General features: G+C 44.8%; 1 protein-coding gene across 1 annotated transcript in view; it reads left to right on the top strand.

Annotated features, from left to right (window-relative positions):
• Positions 1-22890, top strand: part of LOC135916587 (ATP-binding cassette sub-family C member 3-like) — a 153996-nt gene extending 131106 nt beyond the window's left edge. Inside the window, exons 16-18 of the mRNA XM_070533207.1 lie at positions 8454-8620; positions 11251-11445; positions 22305-22890. Of these exons, the coding sequence (XP_070389308.1) occupies positions 8454-8620; positions 11251-11445; positions 22305-22455 (513 nt within the window). The 3' untranslated portion in view covers positions 22456-22890. The remainder of the gene's footprint in view (positions 1-8453; positions 8621-11250; positions 11446-22304) is intronic.
• The last annotated feature ends 513 nt before the right edge of the window (positions 22891-23403 follow it).

Here is a 23403-nt window from a genome sequence, read left to right as displayed (position 1 = left end):
TGCAGTAATTAGTAATGATTAGAGCTTGGCAAAAATCATTCCGGTGCATAAATCTGTCTCTCCTCTTGAACTTCACAACCACAGGTCTGTTTCTTTAACGAGTTCCGGCTGTAATTTATTCGAACACATTATATTTGAGGCTGTTACTGAGGCCGGTTTGTATACCGCAACCAAACGGGTTGAAAGAAATGATGAAGTAATTAGTACGCTCAATATTGTTGCGGGAAGAAAGCACGCCCACGAGTGTAAAATTACGTATATTTACAAATGGTGTATATGGCGCTCAGGCAACTGCCAGACTTCGTCTTCCTCTAGTCTAATTCATCTTCTTCCTTCACTTCACCGTACCATCACCCTTCCGGCGGGGTAGCTCCGTCACGGTGCAAGTTATACAACCTCACCTAATGGGGGGGGGGTGGGGTCATAGGGCTTGAGCCTGGTGACGTGAACAACATCGCTGGTTACGTTGGGAGGCACTGAAGGCTGACCGACTGGGGCGATATCGTATGTCACGTCGTCAGTGGGCGTAAGATCCGGTATGGACCAGAATAACGGGGAAGTAGTTTTTCCGACAAGCCGACGCGACGTGAAGGCGTCCAGAGGAGGACAAGGGAACCAGGTGAAAAAATTGTGGTCGCGGTGCCGGAGGTCGTAGCGTCGCTATTGAAAAGCTTGCGAGACTTTGAGGAGATAACGGGCGACATCTCGGGCCTTGGTGGTTAAGTCAGTAGCATCGCGAGTGTAACCAGTGCTGGGTGATTCTACTGCGGAAGGTGGCAACGTGTGAAAGGGCAAGGTGGGGTCGCGGCCATACAAAAGAAAAAAATGGTGAAAATCCGGCAGTATCGTGATGGGACGAGTTGTATGCGAAAGTTATGTATGGTAAAGCGACGTCCCAGTCGCGGTCATCGTCGGAAACGTACATGGCCGGCATTTCAGTGAGTGTGCGGTTGAGTCGCTCGGTGAGGCCGTTCGTTTGAGGGTGGTACGCGGTAGCAATCTGGTGTTCTGTAGAACAGGAGCGGAGCAGATCATCGACGACCTTCGATAGAAAGCAGCGACCGCGATCCATCAGCAGATGGCGAGGGGCGCCGTGGTGCAGGATGACGTCTTTTAGTAAGAAGTTGGCGACATCTGTAGCGCAACTGGTTGGCAGCGCTCGTGCGATGGCATATCTCGTTGCATAGTTGGTTGCTACAGCAATCCATTTGTTTCCTTTGATGGAAATTGGAAAGGGGCCAAGGAGGTCGAGGCTCACACGGAAGAATGGCTCTGTAGGTATGTCAATTGGTTGAAGGAAAGCAGCGGGAGGCATAGCAGGCGTCTTCCGGCGCTGACACAGTCCGCAAGGAGCGATTATAACGGCGCACAGAGCGATAAATGCCGGGGGAGAAGAAGCAGCGCCGCAAGAGGTCGTAAGAACGAGTGATTCCCACATGTCCAGCAGTAGGAGCGTCGTGAAGTTGCTGGAACACGGCGAGTCAAAGGTGCTTGGGGACGACTAGGAGGAGCTCCCAGCCGTCAGGAGGAACGCTGAGATGGTATAATGTTCCATCGCGCAAGGTGAACATCTGAAGGGACGGGTCATTGGGCGAAGAGCTTAGGCGTTCCATAAGTGTTTGAAGAACAGGATCCTTGCAATGCTCGTCGCTAATATGGAGGAAGCCGGAGAGGGATAGAACACTGATTTCCAAGTCTGCATCGGTATCGTTCCGTCGATCCACGGGATTGCGGGACAGGCAGTCAGTGCCTTTATGCAGGCGCCCTGACTTATACATAATAGAAAATGTATATTCTTGTAGACGCAATGCTCAACGTGCAAGCCGTCCAGTTGTGTCCTTCAAAGAGGAGAGCCAGCAGAGGGCGTGATGATCGGTTACGACGCGAAGCTCCGACCGAAATGGTACGGTCGAAATTTCGCTACCGCCCATACGAGCGCGATACATTCTCTCTCAGTAATGGAGCAAGTTCGCTCAGGCGTGGAAAGAAGGCGGCTAGCGTAAGCGATGATATCGTCTTGGCCCTGTTGACGCTGAGCGAGTACAGCGCCGATGCCATGACCACTCGCATCAGTTTGCACTTCAGTGGGCGCAGAAGGATCAAAGTGTGAGAGAATCGGGGAAGTTGTAAGCCGCTCAATCAGAGTAGAGAAGGCTTTCTCCTGTAGTGGTCCCCAAGAGAAACAGGCGTCTCTCTTAAGTAGGTCACTGAGAGGGTGAGCGATGTCGGCATAGTTTTTCACAAATAGGAAATAAGAGCATAAGCCCAGAAATCTACGGACATTATTTGTTGAACAAGGTACAGGAAGATTTCGCACGGCGTGAACTTTCTGTGGATCAGGTTGGATTCCGGCGGCGTTTACGAGATGGCCAAGCATGTTAATTTCACGGCGACCGAAATGTCGCTTGGAGGAGTTTAGCTGAAGGCCAGCCCTATGAAACAGGGAGAGTATGGTTGTGAAGCGCCGCAGGTGGCTGTCAAAGTTCGGCTAAAACACAATCACATCGTCGAGGCAACACAGGCATGTAGACCACTTCAAGCCGCGCAAGAGAGACTCCATCATGCACTCGAATGTAGCTGGAGCACTGCATAATCCAAAAGGCATGACTTTAAATTGGTACAGACCGTCCGGTGTGACGAAAGCGGGTTTCTCGCGGTCCATCTCATCGACGCTAATCTGCCGATAGCCGGAGCGGAGGTCAATTGATCCAAAGTATTGTGATCCGCGAAGGCAGTCAAGAGCGTCATCAATGCGAGGCAGGGAATAAACATCCTCTGTTAGAGCTTTGTTAGCTTTGTTATCCGGTTGAGGTGACGGCAGTCAACGCAGAAGCGCCATGAGTTGTCTTTTTTCTTTACTAAGACAACCGGTGATGACCACGGGCTACTGGAAGGTTCAATGATGTGCTCGTCCATCATCCTGTCTGTCTCTTTCTGTATGATGGCCCTTTCTGTTGCGGAGGCACTATATGGCCGCCTATGAATGGGGCTGGCGTAACCGGTGTTGATGCGATGCGTGACAACAGATGTCTGGCCAAGTGGACGGTCGTCCAAATCAAAGCTGTCTCGATGAGATGACAGGAGGTGACGAAGAGCTGTTGTTTGCTCGGACGGAAGGTCAGGGGCGATCATCTTAGAAACATCGTCCGCAGGCGTCGAGTACGAAGGAGTGGGTGACAAAGGTCCGTTTACTGAGGAAGCATTCAGAGGTCAAAAAAGAAATCTGAAATTCTTCTAAAGGAGTGATATGCACTATGACGACACCGCGTGGCAGTACATGTGACGAAAATAAAAAAAGTGAGGATGGGCACGCGAGCGCAGTTCTCGCGGATCCGGATTAAGGTGCTCGGTAGGGAAATATTACGCGACAAAACGACGTCAGTAAGCGGCGGCACGACGTACTCGCCATCAGGTATGGAAGGACAGGACGTCAGGAGGACATTTGTAGCAGCCTGTGGAGACATCCTTAAAATTCAGCAGAACGTAAGCGGTCTGAAGCACAAGTGGCTGCGTCGGCAGGAAGCTGTACAACACCTGCGGAGCAGTCAATTTTGGCAGAGTGTTTCGAAAGGAAGTCGAGGCCGACAATTAAGTCGTGTGGACAGTGTTCAAGGACGATAAATAGAACAACGGTATAATGGCCCCCAATGGTCACACGAGCTATGCACATTCCAAGGACCGGTGAAGCACTCCCATCGGCGACTCGCACAGTGCACGGTACGGCGGGTGTCAGAACCTTTTTGAGCCTTCGGCGGAGAGCAGCGCTCATAACTGAAAACTGCGCTCCTGTATCAACGAGTGATCTAACAGGAATGCCATCAACTTCAATGTCCAGTAGGTTTCCACATGTAGGCAGGGTCAACAGAGGATTCGTAGGTCGGGTCGGAGTTGCAGCTTCACCTCCGGGAGTTGCACCGCCTAGTTTTCCGAAGCGAAGCGACCGGTTGCAAAAGGCGATGAAGAGCGGTGAACGAGAGGTGAACGTGACCTACGACCTTGCGGAGACGGGGAGCGCCTAGATCTTGGTGGAGCTCTGTCGGCGTTGATGTTCCTAGTCAGCGTATAGGGCCAGAAAGTACGATTGTTTGATACTTGGCGTTAATAACTCCGAGACGACCACCGAGGAAGCGACGACCAGTGGTTGCGGCAATGACGAGTGGTGTGCCCAATACCGGAACAATTAAAACAGATGGGTTTATCATCCGCTGTGCGCCAGTCAGCTGGGTTGCGACGGAGTGGCGGCAAGCTTTGCGTCTGGGAGGGAGTGGTCGGAGAAATTTGGTAGGTGTTTGTATGGCTGACCGAGCAAAGAGACGGAATGCCCAAACTTGCTATTTCCTCCCGAACGACCGGTTGTAAAAGGGAGATAGCGGGTACGCTTTCCCGACAGTCTGAACGAACTGGAGCCGGGGCCATGGCCTCAAGCTCACGGCGAACGATGCGCGTTATTTCTTCCGGTCCTGCGGGCTGAACGAACCACGGCGGGTCTTCGCAAGAAGATGTCGCGGCGGCATCGGGCAATCGGTCGAGAGTTTGAGCGACACGGCGGCCCTTCGCTTGTTCGAAGCGCCGGCACTCCTTAATAATTGCATCCACCGTGGCGCAATCCTTACACATCAGGAGATGGAAGGCATCGTCTGAAATACCTTTCAATATATGACCAATCACGTCTGCCTCAGTCATGTTGTCAGCAGCCTTACGACAGAGGGCTAGCACATCCTGTATGTACACCACATAGGATTCTGTGGACGTCTGAGCGCGGCACGCAAGTTATTTTTTTGCTGCCAGCTCACGACCGACAGGTCTGCCAAACAGGTCTCGCGTTTTTTCTTTACAGACATCCCAGCTCGTTAGGTAAGCTTCATGTGTGTCGTACCATTGCTTCACTGTTCCCCTCAGATAAAATATGACGTTTGTTAGCATCATTCTTGGATCCCAGCTGTTGTTGTCACACACTCGCTCGTGCATCGTAAGCCAGTCCTCGACATCGGCGTTGTCCGTGCCAGAAAATGTCCCCGGGTCCCGCGGATGAGTGAGGATGACCGTTGGCACGGGCTGCAGTGGCGTTGTCGCTTGTGTCGGCTGATTTGCCATTGTGGCGACAGGTAGATAACGTCCGCTGCGAAGTTCCGTGGTTGTACCCGCACTTTCCACCAAAATGCTGCGGGAAGAAAGCAGGCTCACTAGTGTAAAATAACGTATATTTACGAATGGTGTATATGGCGTTCAGGCAACTGCCAGACTTCGTCTTCCTTTAGTCTAATTCACCTTCTGCCTTCACTTCACCGTAACAATATGAAAGGCCAAACAGACTGTATTTTTTTTAGATTTTGCGAAAGGATTTGATGTTGCTTATCATCAGGACTTACTAAAAACTACTAGCAATTGGCATTGAGCGAAAAGTATTGGCATGGTTTGAATAATACTTATGATATAGAAAAGAGATTGTTGCCATAAATGGCAGTGTCTCCAACAATTCGCATGTTCACTCGGGTGTTCCACAAGGCTCGGACCTCGGGCCTCCCCTTTTTTGCTACATATTTAGTGATATTCATGTTAGCGTTGTACCACCAACCCGGATTAAACTATTTGCGGACGACTGTGTTGTATACATAGCCGTAAATAATTGAGATGATGGAATAAATTGAACATTGCTTTTCATTCTATCGATGCCCTGTGTACAGTGTGGGGCTTCAGAAGAAAGAGCTTGCTTTACGTTTAGCAACAAAAGAATATCCCTTGGCTTTAATGACTCTATAGGCAACGATACCATCACGAGAAATGATAACATTAGATATTTAAGAATCGCCCTTACGAGTAACCATAATTGAGAACCGCATATAAAAAATATGTGTTGGCGCGCACTACAGACATTGTTCTTGAAAAGAAAACTGCGCAATATTCCCTTTGTAGTAAAACTAAATGCATACAAAACAGTAGTACGACCGAAATTGAGGACGCATCTGTTACTTTAACCCCTTGGCATGAACACCCCATTAATAAAATCGAAAGATTACAGAATTTCGCTTTGAGTTTTATTTATTCTGTTTACTCACATTAATCCAGTCTCAGTCACTTACATAATAGGGTCAACCTACCAAAGTGTAAGCAGCACAGAATCTTATCTAGATTACCATTTATTTACCAACTTTATCACATAGAACTTTAAACTGTGACCGCAACGATATCATCAGGATCCTTTTCAAATGATCATTTAGAACGCATCGCAGTAAAATTATTTGGCAACCAGTCAACCACAATAATGCTCACTAGTTCTGTCTACTTTATAATTTATTATTGGAATACGTTATCTGAGGAGGCTGTGAACTCCGTCCCGTTAAAATCATTTGTTCAATGCATTATTAATATCAATTTTCGTTGAAAATTGAGTCTAATGGTGGAGCATACTCCGAGTTGAATTATGTTCTTTTGTACTAGCATTCATTTATGTCCAGCGTATTGACATGTTTTTCACTTTTGTGCGTATTATTGCTTGGCAACTGTGCCATGTAATTGGCTTAAATTTATTTCTCCTGATAGTATTCTATATATCCACTCCTGCGTGGGCCCGAGAAGGGCCTTCGGTATCTGTAAATGAATGAATGAAAACAAAGCGCGGATACAGCCAGCGTGACGTGGAGGCGCGTCAAGCGCGGCGTATTTACGCTGCGGCGTCTAGCGTTCGGCGCAGTCAGCGTGACACGCTGGTGCGGCAGTGCCACGCGTCCTATCTCACACCAAGGACCAGCGCGCATGGTGTGCTAGCTCGGCTCGCTGGCAGCATGCTTGTGTTTTACCGTCAACAACACCAATTCCTTTAGCGTTAATTATATAGGTTTATTTCTTTAGCTGCACCAACATTTTCAGAGTTGCTTTTGGCAGACAGTGCAATTCTAACCCCTGATATATCTCGATGACACCGCCATCACATTTACCAGAAATCAAAATCTCCAATTAAAGGATGAACAAACCTAGGCTAAGAAAAATTTTAATTATTTTACCCCAAATATATTATTCTACGAATGATAGCCTCTCGTGTATCAAGGCGTACTCACATGTAAGGAATTCTCATGACTGCATCAGTGTCGAAGTATTAATTTTTGAAGTGTCTGACGAAATGCACTGACGTTCCGGATTTACGCACTGAAACGCAAAACTAACTGGAACACCTGTGTATATTGTCTTCTCCACAACATGGATCCGAATCCATGGCTACGCCTTCCGTCAGGACTTCCTTCCGTCAGGACTCCCTTGAGTTCATTTTGTATTGGAATGGCCAACAACCCTGCATGGGATAGTTGTAGATGCGAGAAACAATCGTCCACCTTCTCTATGAGTGTCCCCACTTCAGTGCGCCCAGGAAACAGCTTTCAAGAGTGCTTGGTAGTCTTGACAATCACTCTTTGTCGGAGGAAAAGGTCCTGTGACACTGGCCGACAGCGTCTTCAGCACACAAGGTTTTAAAAGCGTTCTTGCGCTTCTTGTGGAGAACTGGTATTAGAGACAATCTTTAAGCAGTGCTGCATTCTGCTTTCCTTTTTCACTTTTATTTTGCTCTTCCTTCCTTATTTCCGTTTCCTAACATCTCTTTTCCATTATGTTTTATTCCCCTTAACCCTTTCCCTCAGCGCAAGGTAGCCAGCCGGTCTGAGAACTGTCTGACCTCCCCGTCTTTCCGTCTATTTGTCCTCCACCACCTCCTCACATACATAAATACATACATACATACATACATACATACATACATACATACATACATACATACATACATACATACATACATACATACATACATACATACATACATACATACATACATACATACACACACACATACATACATACATACATACATAGAAAACAAACAAACCAAGTCCCCGCAAAAACATTGACTCGATTACTAATATTATACCAGCCCTGAACGAGCTTGTGTGAAACGGTCTGTGTGACTTCACACAAGAACATGGGACAGAATACAAAGGAGAGAAAAGAATGGGTTTGCAGCCATTTACCAAATGTTTCCAGCTTTGTGTGTCACGCGTGACAACGTAATAATTTAAGTACTCTGTGCTTTATGGCATCAGTTCATGTCTCCACAGAACTGCAACTTGCACCTCTACACTCTAAGGGCCGTCTTTCGTTTTTCTGAAGCAACTGCAATATTAACGATGAGCGCCGTCATCTCCACAATAGGGAGAGGAACGCATAACTGCAGTCTTCGGTTTAGAACTTCAACGTGCTAGTATTCCCCTGTCCACCGGGACGCTAATATTCACTGTTATGTAAAATTGGTATAAAACACCACATTTACATTCATTTGAATGGCTTTTGTGCCAATGGCGTGATGGCTCCGCCTCTGTTTTGAGCATCGGAGCGTATTTGTGTCACTGCACTAGCTATCGTTGAACGTATACTGAGCCTCGGAGAACCACTGGCCTGCGAAACTCTTGTAGGATCCGAGCTTGGTGCGGGGCACTCTGAGAGTCAACCTCGACCCGACGGGGTCGCACGCAGACGAGCAACTGTGGGAGGCGCTGCAGCAGGCCCACCTGACATCCATGGTTGCGCGTCACACAGCTGGCTTGCAGATGGAGACTGCAGATGGAGGCACTAATTTAAGGTAGGCGGGATTTTAATTACGCTCGTAGAGACGAGCGCGAAACTTACTCGAAAGCTCGCATTCAGTGTACCAAGCCTTCCAGAGCTGAGATATTTAATGCTAAGCGGCGTGGAGCTCAAGCCTGAAGTTTTGACAGTTCTTACGTATGGGGCCGCGCTGGCTCAATAGCAATGTAGCTTTGCTAGTCAGCACGAGGTCGTCAGTTTTATTGCCGACCGTGGCGGCCATTGGACCGCGAGGGCAGAATACAAAAGCGCTAGTACGCTTAGATTTTTGTTCCCGTTAAAAAGTGCCATGTCGTGAAAATTATTTCGGAGGGCAGTTAGCTGTTGGTTTAGTATACTAAATAGAGTATCTTTACGATACGAATACAAATATTGTGGAATATTTGATTGGGATTCGGAAAGTTTCTACTCGGTATCTTCAAATGCTTTAAACATAAACAAATACTTCGCAACAGACTGGGTAGGTATGATTACTGTCCGCCGTCTACTAAACGAAGTATCGACAATTATGGGAAGCGTGATAATGATACACGTTTTGAAGCAATGCTGAAGTGAAATGGGTAGTACGAGCTCTGGTTTTGCTTTCGAGGAGGAAACCAGCATGACAACGTGCGATTTTGCTTGTAGTCTTTTTTTCGTGTTTTTGACAACGTAGCTCTGCAGTAGTTTTATCTCTTTAGCTGCAACCAGTGATAATACGTTTTGAAAAACAATCTTGTGCTCTGGACACAGGAGTCATTCAAAAACATTTATTTTGCAGAATTAGTTATCTTTGTCCCACATCCATTTGCTTCCTTAGTCATACAGCACCATTGTGTCTTTAAGAGCTTGTTTGCAATAAGTCTCTAATTTTGTTGAAATGCTATCCATGCGATTATTAAGATTCCAAATTGTAATATAGCCTTTAATCTCAGAATTTCTTCCTGATAGCTACAATTTTTTCTTCACTTGTCACTACGGGCTGCGTGCCTAAATATACCGCATCAATTAGTTCTGGTGTATGCGCGTTCATGTTTGTCTATTCGAAATTCTATTCGTATTTGAAAGAATCGATATTCGCCCATCTCTAATGCTAATTTTAATCGTTGAATCAATCAGCACTCAATCTGGGAAAACTAAAATTACTTGTAAGTTAGCGTTTGTCTTTTATTTGTTGTCTTTTTCGCCGTGCTTTGTCTAAATTCGCACTCTCAAACATTGCTCAACACCAACAAGCCCGGTCGCGTATTTCGCACCAAACTAGCTAGCATTTGCATCAAAGAAACAGTGTCAGTTACGGCCTTAGGTGGTAGCACCATCGCCATGTATGTCGTTCGGCTGTGCACTGACAATCCTCACACTGCAGACAATTGGATTATGAGCGCGAGTTGTGTTCAACCTCCACAATATTGGAACTTATGAACTACCACAGGAACTCCCTAAACAGCTCGTAGTAACAATGGCAGCAACAAGCAGTGTAGTTCGTATATATTTCACAAAGTTTGGACATGTTATATCGTCTGGTGTCGAGAGGACTTTTAGAGAAAACCAGAAATTGCCCTCGCATGTACTTGCTCACCGCATTATTACCCCGTTCACCACGTTCACGTGCGACCTGTGCATCCGACACGCGTACCAGCGGAAAACTGCCAGTACGTGCATCCTGATCAAGGAAAACGTCTTGTGATATTCTTCCAATCATCGCGAGAGAATCAGGAGACATCGAAAACAAAGCTTCTTGGCAGCTTACAATAAGTTTAGCTTGAAGCAAACCACCACACATGAAAACACACACACAGTACTTGTGAATTCGCACTCGCGCCTTCTATCTTCTAGTTCATTTCCTTAGCGATCAACCTTCTTTAAGAACAAATGAATTAGCTAGCACAAATACACGTTGTACTTAACCGTACTTCCAGACCTTCCAATAAGGTATATATTCTGTATGTGCTAGTTAGTGGCCTAATGATATGTTGTAAATATTCTAGGTGTCGTTATCAGGTGCCATGTTTTGAGTGGTCGTACGCAGGCGGGAGGTTGGTGCGGCGGCAGGCGACGATTTTTTCAATATTTCAAACAGCCCATAAGTAGATTTCTGCACGCTTCAGTGACCACTGTAATAGCTGCCGCCTCTGCTAAATGTTGCACTTGGTAATATTTGCTGGATTTAAATGGTTCGCTGTCAGTTGACGATGTTCTTCATTCATACTCAGTATGAAATTATATAGATCTGCTAATACCTACTGATTTTATTTATGCATTTTGCACACATGTATTATATACTCCCCTATAACTGTTGTTGATAGGGATATTGGGATAAATAAAATCTAGAGATTAAGAAGTTACGTCACTAATTCTTTAATGAAATTGGCATTGAAGCAAAGAAACCTTGTTCAGCAGTTGGTGTGCTGTGTGGGGTGTCGGGCTTATATACATGCTGGATTGTTAAAAAAAAAGTTACCGCATGACATTCTCAATGAGAGTCTACGTGGTCGACTCTGCTGAAAGCAATTCTAGGACAAGCTATTCTGCCCTTGTGTGTATAGAGCGTAGGCAGTAGTGCGCACACGCGGGCCCAACCTTCGGGCACGCTCACGTCAAGAGTCGTGTAAAAATGTGGCTCACCTTTTCACTGCACGGCCGCAGCGTGGGTCAGCGGCAGCTCGTGTGCCTCGCACGCGCCCTTCTGCGGGGATCCAGGATCATTCTGCTCGACGAGGCCACGTCACAGATGGATGGCGACACAGACAAGCTCATACAGAGGACGCTGAGGGAGGCCTTCAGAGAGTGCAGCGTGCTGGCTATCGCTCATCGCATACACACCGTGCTAGACTATGACAGGTAAGCTGGTGCCCAACCAAGCTTTACGTTAGACGGTTCTTATGTTTGCTGCTCGATCACTCAGTGACGTAGCACCACCATCGCTATAATTTATAAAATTATCTTAACCTGCCTATGTATTGTATAGGCGTCGCATGAGCCTCGTGGGAAGAAACATATCAACACCACCATGTACTATGCCCACCCATCTATTAAACAAACACATACGCTAAATTGGCAAATAACGCTTTTTTCGTCGTTCAATTACTCGATGAATTGAATCTGAAGCAGCGCATGTTTCTGCCAAATAATTAGAAGGACAACAAGAGAGCAGATGCGTGTGTCATAGCAGTGACCACAGTTACACCTGCTTGTCTTCTGATTATTCAAATGTTTAAGTGACAAGTTTGCGGTTATACAATGAAAAGCTCAACACTACACGAGATGTCGACCAGGTTTGCTTTAAAATTGATCGAAATCCGACTGATATTTAATGTATTAGATGTCCAAGAATACCAAAACACTGTACATGCACCGCTGTCACCGTACCGTAGAAACCATAGCGATCGCACGGCGTAAAGCAGATAAGTGAACTAAGAGCAGAAAAGCAAACCCTACAGGGTCATTCCGCGCGAAATATCCCAGATCCTCGAAAATGAGCGTCGCCGATTCGCTTAGGAAAATTCAGCTAATTGGTGATTGTGTCCATGAGCTTTCACCAAAGTGTTTCTTTGGGAAAAAAAATTGCTGACGTAAGCGCTGTTTGAATTTTTCGCGACGATGCAAAAGTTGGCTGAAGGTAAATAATTTTTATGAACTGTGAAACTAACTACTATAACAAATATTATCTATTCGATATTCTATTGACGTAATTCTTTCATGTGACGTCATAGGTGAACACATTTATGAATTTCCAGCGCCTAATTTACTCAGTAATAAAAGCATAAAATAATGCATTTTCAGAATGTTTTATAAATATTGTTCACGTTTCAGCCCCAACAATTTTTAATGTTTTTGACAGGTGTTACAATTTATGCTAAATATATTGTTCGGCTTTAAAAGCAAGCATATCTCCAGAAAATTACTTCCGAATTTGCCAAAAGTCACTTCGTAACGATGCTGGGAACTGAAACAGGCATTAAGGCCTTTCATATAAAAATAAGTGAGATTAGCCATTGTACGGGCAAATCGTTTATCTTATAATCTAGAAATATAAATATAAGTAAGTATTGTATGAGGCGAGAAAAAAATTTGTAGAGTTTTTGTAATGTGATAATTGCTGTTAATAGGAAATTCAGTGCGCATCTTGTTGACACTTTGCTCGGTATATAAATATCGCGGATGGCACTCCATTTATCGCCGTCTGTAACTAGCATTATGGGGTTTGCTATCAACCACCCATTTTTTCCGTTACTGTTGTTGTATGTTTTCACGACTCTTTTAGTATTATTCAAAGCATGTACCCATTATTGGAATTAATATTGCAAGCGATTTGAACTATCCTGCAATCGACTGGCCGACATGCAAACCCATCAATGGCGCAAGAAGGCATAATTGTGGGCAGTTTCTCGATTTTCTTTCTTTGCCTGGTTTGAGCCAAATGGTATGATGTCCCACGCGTGGTGTTTCACTGCTAGATCTTGTACTGACTATATACCCGTAAAGTATGTTTGTGCGCGTCCTTGACTGCATGATTGACCACAATGTCATCCACAGCGAGTGTACCACAAAATGTGAAAAACCTTGTAATGCAATGAAAACAATACACGATTACAAGAGACGCAATGTACGCGCACTAAATGATGACTTACTAACATTTTCTACGCAGAACAAAATGACGGTTTCCGATCGTGATACAAACAAAAATTGGCAGATCTTTCAAAGGACGCGCACTGAGCAAAAAGGAAAGCTATTCTCGAAAAATTACCATCACACCTTCAAATGAAACGCGTGGTGTACAACAAATGTTTGACGGTGCAATAATAAGAAAAAAAGGATATACTCGAAGACAAAGCATTCGACCTCTGCCGACGACTGGGAGTGCTACTGCATACAGTCAAGATGGTTAAAAGCAGAAATTGAAGCAGCCAAGGAAATTTTTTACAACCACGACTTCTCACAAATGTTAAAAACAAATGTAAAAATTTTCGGGAAGTAGTAAATCCGAAACCATCGTCATCATCCCCTGTGTCGATAACAAATGTCGGTAAGCTTCTTCTGCACTCCTATCTTGCGGACGAAATAAACACTTCTTTTATCGCGATAGCAATTATTGGCGCCGAGGAGTTACGAAGTCACCATTTGTCGGAAGCGCCTCCCTTGGGTAGTATGAGGGATCACGCGGCGCGCTGCTCACAGGTTTCGCCTACGGCGCTCAATAAAAAAACCACGCGGCAGCCCTCCATGACATTTCTGTACGTACTCGCAAAAGGAGAGAAGTTTCTTAATGTCAGTCTTAGGCGAACGGAAAGCACAGAATCGTTGACAGACGCAATCTCTTTATCGAATACGTACAGTGACCGCCACTGCGCGCGGTCGTTGCGATCGAGTCACCCGAACCGGCTTCCTGCGTGAAAGGTCCGCAATAGCTGAATGAAAACTATGTGAAATATGTTTTTATATTGAGCTGTCTGCATAACCAAAGGGAGCATAACAGAATGAATCCTCAATGCAACGATTGCTCGGGTTCGCAGCGAACGAATGCGCGTCTACATGTTCGCGCACAAAGTTTCGCTTTCGCTGCATACGTGTTTTGGCACCGTGCCGCGAGCTATAGGCGGCAGAATATGACCATTTGACAGCACACAAGCAATGATTGTTGCGTGGACGCTATCAGAACCGTTCAAAAATAATTTCGTTATAGAGACTTAGACGCCTACGCAGACTGTGGTGTGCCTCGCGACGATTCAATCTTTCATTTTCTTCTAAATTCTAGGACGTTTCAATATTATTTCTCAAGTTGCGTCACACTGTATGTTTGTTGGTCTTCTCAGTGTGCGATATTCCGCTGCTTATTTTTCCTAATCCAATGCGTTATTCGTGACACAGACATGACGAAATGCCATGCTTTTTTTTTATTGCGCTTCTTACTGCTCCCTCTCCATTCCAGTGAACTTGCCAGTATATAGCACCAATAGGTACATAGACCAAACCATCATGACATTAGCCGGGTAGTGGGCGCAGGCGAGCGTCTCAGTGCGCGATTTCTGCTACTCACCGAACATCACAGTCCCGGCGCCGTAGCAGAAATCCTCCTCGCGTCTGTGCTTGCTGCATACCCGAGTATCGGCCGATCGCTGTCTGCCGGTTCTAGGTTTCGTGAGCCAAGCTTCACACAGCTTCTTGTCCTGCGGCTACGTGTGAACAAGGCTGTCACCGGACTCCGTTGTGCACGTCCGGCACTGCGGCACAGAGCAGGAGCCTATTAGGCTGCGCGTCTCCAAAGGCAGCCTCGACCTATTATAGTGCTTTCAAATGTTGTCAAGCAGACACCAAATGCGGCAAAGCCTGAGCACTTAATCAGAACCGCAGCGCAGGTGGGGCTTTAAACTTTCGTTTTCTGCTCGCTTCGGACACTTCCCCGAAGTGTCCACGTGCTCCCTCATGCCATGTCATGCCGACGGTGGCGCCACGTTTCCCAGTGGTGGAGCTCGCCCTCAATATGGACACTCCGGGCGCATTTCCGCTGTTTCCGTATGTGTGAAAGCGTACGAGGGTGAGCCGGCGAATGCGATTCAATCTCGCCTGCGCGGGCGAGTAACGCAGCCAGGGTGCGTGCCCTCTCCTGTGGTGCGCGAGGCAACTGGGGTAACCGCGATTTCTAACTGCAGTCATTTCACAGGCAGTTTCCACGTTCATTGAGCGAGATGTGTTGATGGCTACCTGTGCGCGTGTGACACCTTGCTGCTTAATTTTGTTAAAACACGTTGACGGGCTAGTTAGTTAGAATCCATGATAGACTTGGTAAACGCGTCGTAACAAGGTCGTAAAAAGAAGCATACACGCAAAGACAGGGCTGTCTCTGTGTCTGTGTTTCTTTCTACTTCCTCGCTGAATCCCGCTTACACATTCTATCATCGTTAATTCAGTTAGCAAGCGAATGCTTACAAGTTTATATGGCTGGTAAAACTATTATCCTTATTTCGTACAGCTATGTACTAATTTGCTATCGCCATCGCTGCCTCGCCTTTCGGGCGGAACTGCCATTTTTTTTTGTTCGGCTTTCACATCAAAGGAATCAATACCACCAGACCGGAACTTTTCCCAGCTTCAGCAGTTCAATGAAAGACCTCATAATCAATCGCGAGCATGTAGAAACTGCTGTAGATCGTGTTATAGCTAAATGGGCTCCCTGACCAGATGACATCTCGGCAAGATATCTAAAGCTAACAAAACCAGCTATAAGAAGTGTCTTGGTTGCTATTTTACAACCGTCTATTGATGCATGATGTATGCCTGACGCCAGAGGACTGCGCGCGTGATGAAAGACAGGAAGCGCCTTATCCTGCATTTTTTCCTTCATAGTCTGCTGTCACTGTTAGCGCTTCGTCTTTTGAAAGCGTGATTCCTATTTCCAAATTGGGTGATCCCTCCCTAGTCTCAAACTACAGGCCCATTTCACTATCAGGTATATGATGTAAATTATTAGGGCACAAAACATCACCCTTTCTCATGAAATTTCTAACCGAACACGACTTCTTCAGGCACGCAATACTGTAAAACTATTCCAGACTTTTCCATTCCATTTCTGCAATCAGCCCTCCGCTATTGGTCAAGAACTTTTTTTAGACCACCCCCACTTCACCTGTCCGTCACGCGACGTAACGAAAACCACGATAGCTCCGCATCTCAGATGATGTGTACACACTTATTATGCATGATTTGGCGGAACAAAACAAAATAGTAATTTCTGATTCGACGCCTTTGCGCCGTTAGCCCTCTGTAGTTGGTCAAACGTTTACGGGCTGCACCCACTTCACCTGCTTGTTGCGCGACGTCACAAAACCGCAAAAAACTCACCGCGTCAAAGTGATGTGTACGCGTGAAAGATGCATTACTATGCCGAACAAAACAGAGTCTTCTTCTGAATAGCCGCAGATGGCCCCGTTCCGAAAAAAATAAAGAATGGCTGCGGCCGATCGCTTAGGCGCTGGCAATCTCGCACCTGCCGGAGAGCATGGGTTTATTTGGGTACAATAAAATTTATTGCGTGGCCCTGTAACGTTTTCGAGCACTTTCGGCAGGTTTACGAACTCGCTCTGCCAACTATTCTTTGACGAGGATCCGTCTTAGCTGAAATCTCAACCTTCCATAGCAGGCCGCCTTGATTTTCGACGAGCCACCACAAGCTAGTAAGGGAAAGTGAACCAACCCCAGACGCCGGTACCACCCTCTTCATCGGGTTATCAATTTTCAGTGCACTGGTTCGGCCCCATTGAATTCCTCTCCGCTTGAGCGTGCTTTTCGCCTCTTCTCAGTCAATTAGATAAGACAAGCCACTCGGTGTAGGCAATGTTATTCGTTTTTAAAGCAAACAAAAGTGACCTCCTATGAAAGAGGAGAGCATTTGATTGGTCTGTTCCGACAATCCTGCGGGTAACCGCCCGGTGCTTGCGTCGGCGCTTACTTGCGCAAATTTGACGTCAGGAAGTTGGCATAAAAACATAATGGCATAGTTTTATGTTATACAGCCCCAGCAATCAGCATGGTTGCGTTCGTGGTATATCCTGTGAAACTCAACTGCTTGAATTGGTAGCTGGTCTCCACAAAGCCGTTTATGGTGCACTAAAAATATATGCTATATTCATTTATTCTGCAAAAGGATTCCACAGGGTTCCGCCCATCCGCCTAATGATGAAGCTAGCGAATCTTAACAAAAACAGTGGGAATATAAAACAGATAGCTAATTCGTTGACTACCCGAAACCAATCAGTCTAGTTGAACGGGCACTCCACTTCACTTTCGCTTGTAAAATACACCGTATCTCAGGGTTTGCTTTGGGTCCAAGTGTGTTTTTTCATGCATATTAAGTACATAGGAAACACTTTATCTTCTACTATCAGGTAATTCGCAAACGACCGTATCACCTACATACGAATGATTAACATCGAAGAAAAAACTCATTACAGTTAGACCTCGATAAACTACCATTTTGGTGCCGCCAGTAGGAAATAGAAATTGACATTTTTTAAACTAAGGCCGTGACGTTCACGAGAGCACATAACTTGGAACTGAACAACTACACAATAAAGGGAATCCTTGTTCAAGAAGTATCCACATTTAAATATCTCGGAGTTCATTTATGCTGTGACGTATCTTGAAACGACCACATTAATTCCGTACCCGGTAAGTCATCTCAAAGAGTTGGCTTCACTAAACGGAACTCATACTTGGCGAACTGTGCTATTTGCACATGATACGCTTGTTCGTTCAAAGGAAAAATAAGCATGCATTATTTAAAATCCGCACCAAACGTAGTTGATCAATAAACTCGAAAGAAAAACAGAATAAAGCAGCAGGATTTAGCTCAAAAAAGTACTGGCGCAACTACAGCGTTACAGACATAAAAAAATTGCTTTCATTGCCCTCTCTTCAAAATCGCAGAATTGTAGCACTTTTATCACACCTTCACGCGCTTTATCATAGTAAAACCGTGTTTACGTGAGCCTTGATAATGTACAGTTAACCAGAAAAGTTTACGGACCACAGGATTTAAAAAAAGCGTTCACTTTTCGAGCAGCCTGTGATATAGCCTTTAATCACAGAATTTCACTTGAAAAATCAAATCTCAAAATGAACGTGATCTTTTTGGGTGAAGGCAACTGGTCAATAAACCCACACATGCTACCTGAAGGCATCAGCATTCATTAGTAATTAAAACAGGGCATCACAATGTTCACATATACTGGTCGAGCCTTTAAATGCGAATGCTCAGCTGCGTTATGAGGCTGCACAGATATTCAGATTTTTCTCAGATTTCTTGTTCATCTTGTGGTTAAGAGGAAGCTTTAGCTCGGGTGCTCCTATCTAAATACATGTAAAAGGATAATTCGTTTTTCTCGGCAAGCGCTTCACCAAATTTGACAGGATGTGCTGCATTTAAAAGAAAAACTTAAACTCTAGTGACTGTTGCTTTCTAGTTTTCGATTCAGGTTGTCAATATTTTATTAAAAATTGGCAAAATCGCAAATTTTCAGAAAACGATACTATCAAGAATACAACTCCGCAACTCAGCAACAAAATATGATATCGCGATTCGGTGAATTGTACCCAACAGCACATCTAAAGCGGACAAATTTGGCATCTTACATATGTATCTAAATATATTGAATAATATGTGATTACAACTTTTGGAGATCCCTTGTAAACAACGTAAGAACTTAACGTAAAAATGTAAAATGGCATAATAATTTTGTCCGCTTTGAATGATCTAATGGATGCTGTTTACAGAACCGCGATATCCATTCTGGATGCAGAGCTATTAGTTTGTAAACTTCGTGCTTCTATTCTTTTCAAATTCCTGAATTTTTGAAAATCTTTTTAACAAAATTCAAGCCCTACATAAAAATTTCACTTCCAGCAGTCACTAGAATTTAACTTTCTCTCTCAAATGCAACCAATTTCATTAAAGTCGATGCAGGGGTATCTAAGAAAAACGTTTCTGCATGTATTTCAATAGGCCGCGTCGGAGTTGGGCTAGAGCTAAAGCTTCCTCTTAACTGCCTATCATAAGAAGCCAAAATACAGTCATAGCAAGGACAATATAAGGGGAATTACTCGTAGTTATTAAATGAAATAAAGAAACGATAAATAAATGGAAATTAAAGAGGATGAAAAAGCAACTCACCGCAGGTGGGAACCGAACCCACAACCTTCGCATTTCGCGTGCGATGCTCTACCAATTTAGCTACCGCGGCACCGTTTCCCCACCCACTTTCTTGGGTATTTATGTGTCCTACACTCTTAGGGGAAGTTACACCCTTTGGCTTGCCCCTTCTGCCACACAAGAATATTCGTTATCTGCCTTGATGCGTTTCCTTTCTTTAACGCTGCGAGCCCGGTACTTTCCAGTAACGAACGGCATGCGCGTTATCAGCATAGAACAGTTTACACCCTTTGGAGTGCCCCTTCTGATAACGCGCGTGCCATTCGTTACTGGAAAGTTCCGGGCTCGCAGCGTTAAAGAAAGGAAATGCATCAAGGCTGATAACGATTATTGTTGTGTGGCAGAAGGGGCTAGCAAAGGGTGTAACTTTGCCTAAGAGTGTAGTAGAGCCCTGGGAGTGTTAGCCAGCGCCACCACTCATAGACCTTGGCGGCGGATGTGGAACGCCATTTTCCCGCAGGCGTCACGAGAACGTGATCTTTTTGGGTGAAGGCAACTGGTCAATAAACCCACACATGCTACCTGAAGGCATCAATGTTGCCGGATTCGAGACTCTCGTTATGTATTAAAAGCGAACGAAAGGGGTTAACCGAGGGGCCCGATTTTTATTACTCATATCATAAGAAGCCAACTATGACACGAATGACAACATAGGAGAAATTATTTGTGCTTATTAAATGAAATAAAGAAACGATAAATAATGGAAATTAAAGGGTATGAAAAAACAACTTCCCACAGATGCGAACCAAACCCACAACTTTAACCTTTCGCGTGCAATGCTCTACCAAATGAGCTACCGTGGCACCGTTTCCCCATCCACTTTCTTGGCATTTATGTGTCCCAGTAGAACCCTCGGAGTGTTAGAGCCAGCGCCACCACTCATAGACCTTGGCTGCGGACGTGTTACGTCCTTTCTGTCACAGGCGTCCCGAGAACGTCATCTTCTTGGGTGAAGGCAACAGGTCAATAAACCCACACATGCTGCCTGAAGGCATCAATGTTGCTGGATTCGAGACGCTCGTTAGGTAATAAACCAGAAGGAAGTGGGTTAACCGAGGGGCCCGATTATTATTATTCATATCATACGAAGCCAACAAACACTGACACTAAGGACAACGTAGGGGAAACTACTTGTGCTTATTAAATGAGATAAACAATAAATTATGGAAATTAAAGTGGATGAAGAAACAACTTGCCGCAGGTGGGAACCGAACCAAAAACCTTCGCATTTGGCGTGCGATGCTCTACCAATTTAGCTACAGCGGCACCATTTCCCCATCCACTTTATTGGGTATTTATGTGATATATGCTGTGTTCATTCAACGTAAGTCGTACCCTTTTTCTTCATTATATATATATATATATATATATATATATATATATATATATATATATATATATATATATATATATATATATATATATATATATATATATATATGCTCTTCAACCACTCGCTCCATAGTACTTATGAATAAGATTATTAACAAATGTCGTGCACTACACGAACCATTGCTCACGTTGTGTAGATGTCAGCTGGAGTTGAGTTAGCACAGGTTTTTGTCGTAGTGGACTATACAGACGAGAGAACCCGTCTTCTCGCTCTAGCAGTAGCGTATATGCACTAGAAAAAATCGTGCGCCTCCGACAACAACATTCTTGGGTATCAAAGTGACGTTATCAATGCTAATTTGTGTAATATAAGGCTAGGAAATATGAAGTTACCCAAAAATCAAGTGCTGGCGTTAGGAACGGGATGAAGCTTACGATTTTGGCTTTAGGACCCAAGCATAAAGATGTTTACAGCCAACGCTAAGGTTTCCATACTTTGGTGAATGACACTAAGTGGTCTCGTCTTACAATACTTGGCGATTCTTGCGATTTCTGCGCATAACGCACTATAGAGTGTTTTTTTTTACAATACAGATTTTTTATAAAAACGCTACAGACACAACAAACGTGGCGTTTATGCAGACGAGTTCCTAGGTGAGGCGGACATGCATTTAGTGAATATCATGAGCTTCGACAGAGTGACAAAAGGGTTTCGTACTTAACATGTTTGAGAGTGTCTTGGAGGCGGTTGTATAAAAGGCGAATTTCACTGCGGTCGCATTTTAAAGCATGCTAATGTACTAAATGTCTCGAAGGTAGCAGCTAATTCGAGATACTTTCGTGGAGTGTCAGCGCCGAGTCCAGACAACATGGAAACCGAGCGCCGGAATGGCACTCGGCTTCCAGCTGGCGCCGCTTTCAGTTGGCGCCGCTTTCATATCATGCTAAGATGTTCCGTGACGACGAGCTCGATGAAGTCAGAAGCCGAACGTCTCGCACTAGTAGCGCAGCTTCTGATTTGTGACGGGTTTCCTGGCAGGCTAGTGTGGCTGTGTGGTGGGTTATGATTTGCCGCGGCATGCCACCATTGAAACTTCACTCCGCACTCCTCTAGTGGGTGTTGCCCTCTGACGCGCAGCAGGGCGTGCTCAGCCCCGATATTTCCTCGATTGGGCTAAAGAATTCAATCAATTAGTATCTCGAATTAGATGCGAATTTCGGGACATTAAAGAAGGAGACTGGGCATGAAAATTCCACTGCCTCCAAATTTGCCATTTAGACAACTACCCCGAAAACACTACTTAAAAAGGAAATTATTAATTTAGTGTTAATTAGCCTTCTAAAGCTCGCAACATTACCAGCAAAAGTATGTCCGCCTCGCCTTGGTATTCGTCTGCATAACCGCCACTTGCACTTTGTTCACTACATTTTTTTATAAAAACAACAACAAACACCCTGTATGCCAGCAAGTGGGCCTACGGAATTGCATGATTTGGTATAATCTTCTTTTTTTACCTTTATATTGCGGGGAAAATAACTGGAAAGATATTTCGAAATAAAATAACGAATATGAAAGAAGTTTCACTCCTCTCAAAGCAGTGTCTTGATGTATACCCATTTTGACGGCCTGCAATCTTACAAAAGGACCAACCTTTCTTTTCAGAATACTCGTTTTAGAAGATGGAAGAGTGAAGGAGTATGGTACTCCAGCCACATTGTTGTCCGATTACAACTCTGGTTTTTACAAGATGGCCGTGGATGCAGGAATCACCGCCTCCCTACCGCTCCTGCCGAGTGCTTCTACCAAGCTGTAATCGATAGTGAAAAATATATGAAGTTTTCTCATAAAATGGGTGGAGGGAAGTCAGAACAGATTTCTAGGACAAACTATTCCTGATAGGGTCGCTCAGTGACTATTTTTTATTTGCTGCCTTGCTTAGAAGCTTGCTGGTTCAGTTTCGCTCCCTGTTTTATTTGTCACGCTCACCTTAGAATCATGTTTTTCCGTTAATGCGACAATAATAATCAGCATAATTGATAACTTTTCGTGTGCACGATGTAAAAATCAAGAGTTTTATGAACGTAGCCTAGGAGGCACGAATAAAATCAGACTGATTGTAATACAGACGTCGAAAATGGTATAGTCTGGTTGTTATACATGTTATGACACATACGCTAGCTGCAAAAAAAAACTCTGTGTTGTGTGTCGTCAAGCAGAATTTGATCAAAAACAGGAGATAACGGATTATATATTTGGCGCTGACGATATCAGTAAGGCGCAGGTGTATTAGATCATCAAATAATTATCCACGTACCTGCTGTCAGGTTAGTTTGTTATTTCCGTAATGGTGGTTTATTGAGCAATGGCTATTGAGTAATGGCTAGTATAATTCATTAATGGCTCTTTATCATACCTGAGGGAGTAACTGTAACAGAGTAGGATAAGGCGTCGAAATTCATTGGCGAAGCTGTTGCGTCTTCAGACATCGCGTGACAGTCGCTACCGAGAACCATCGGCCGTCTTACGTGGCCCAGAGCAGCGGCACAGATTCCTTGGTGAGCGTCGTACGTGAAAGAAAACATGAACACCTGAAACAGGAAACATGAGATAGCAGAAAGAACGACCATTTCGCCCTCAAATGTGGTGTCACAAAAAATAAATGCTTTGAACTACGAAGCGTAAAGCGTTATCCTTTGAAGCCTGGCAACAGCAAAGCTGTCCAACATGTTGTAGGAGCAAGTGAAGAAACCCTAACCCTGCC

The sequence above is a fragment of the Dermacentor albipictus genome, chromosome 2 (genome assembly GCF_038994185.2).
Source record: "Dermacentor albipictus isolate Rhodes 1998 colony chromosome 2, USDA_Dalb.pri_finalv2, whole genome shotgun sequence".
NCBI lineage: Eukaryota > Metazoa > Arthropoda > Arachnida > Ixodida > Ixodidae > Dermacentor > Dermacentor albipictus.
The sequence above is the reverse complement of the archived record's forward strand: the minus strand, read 5'-3'. Positions and strand labels throughout refer to the sequence as shown.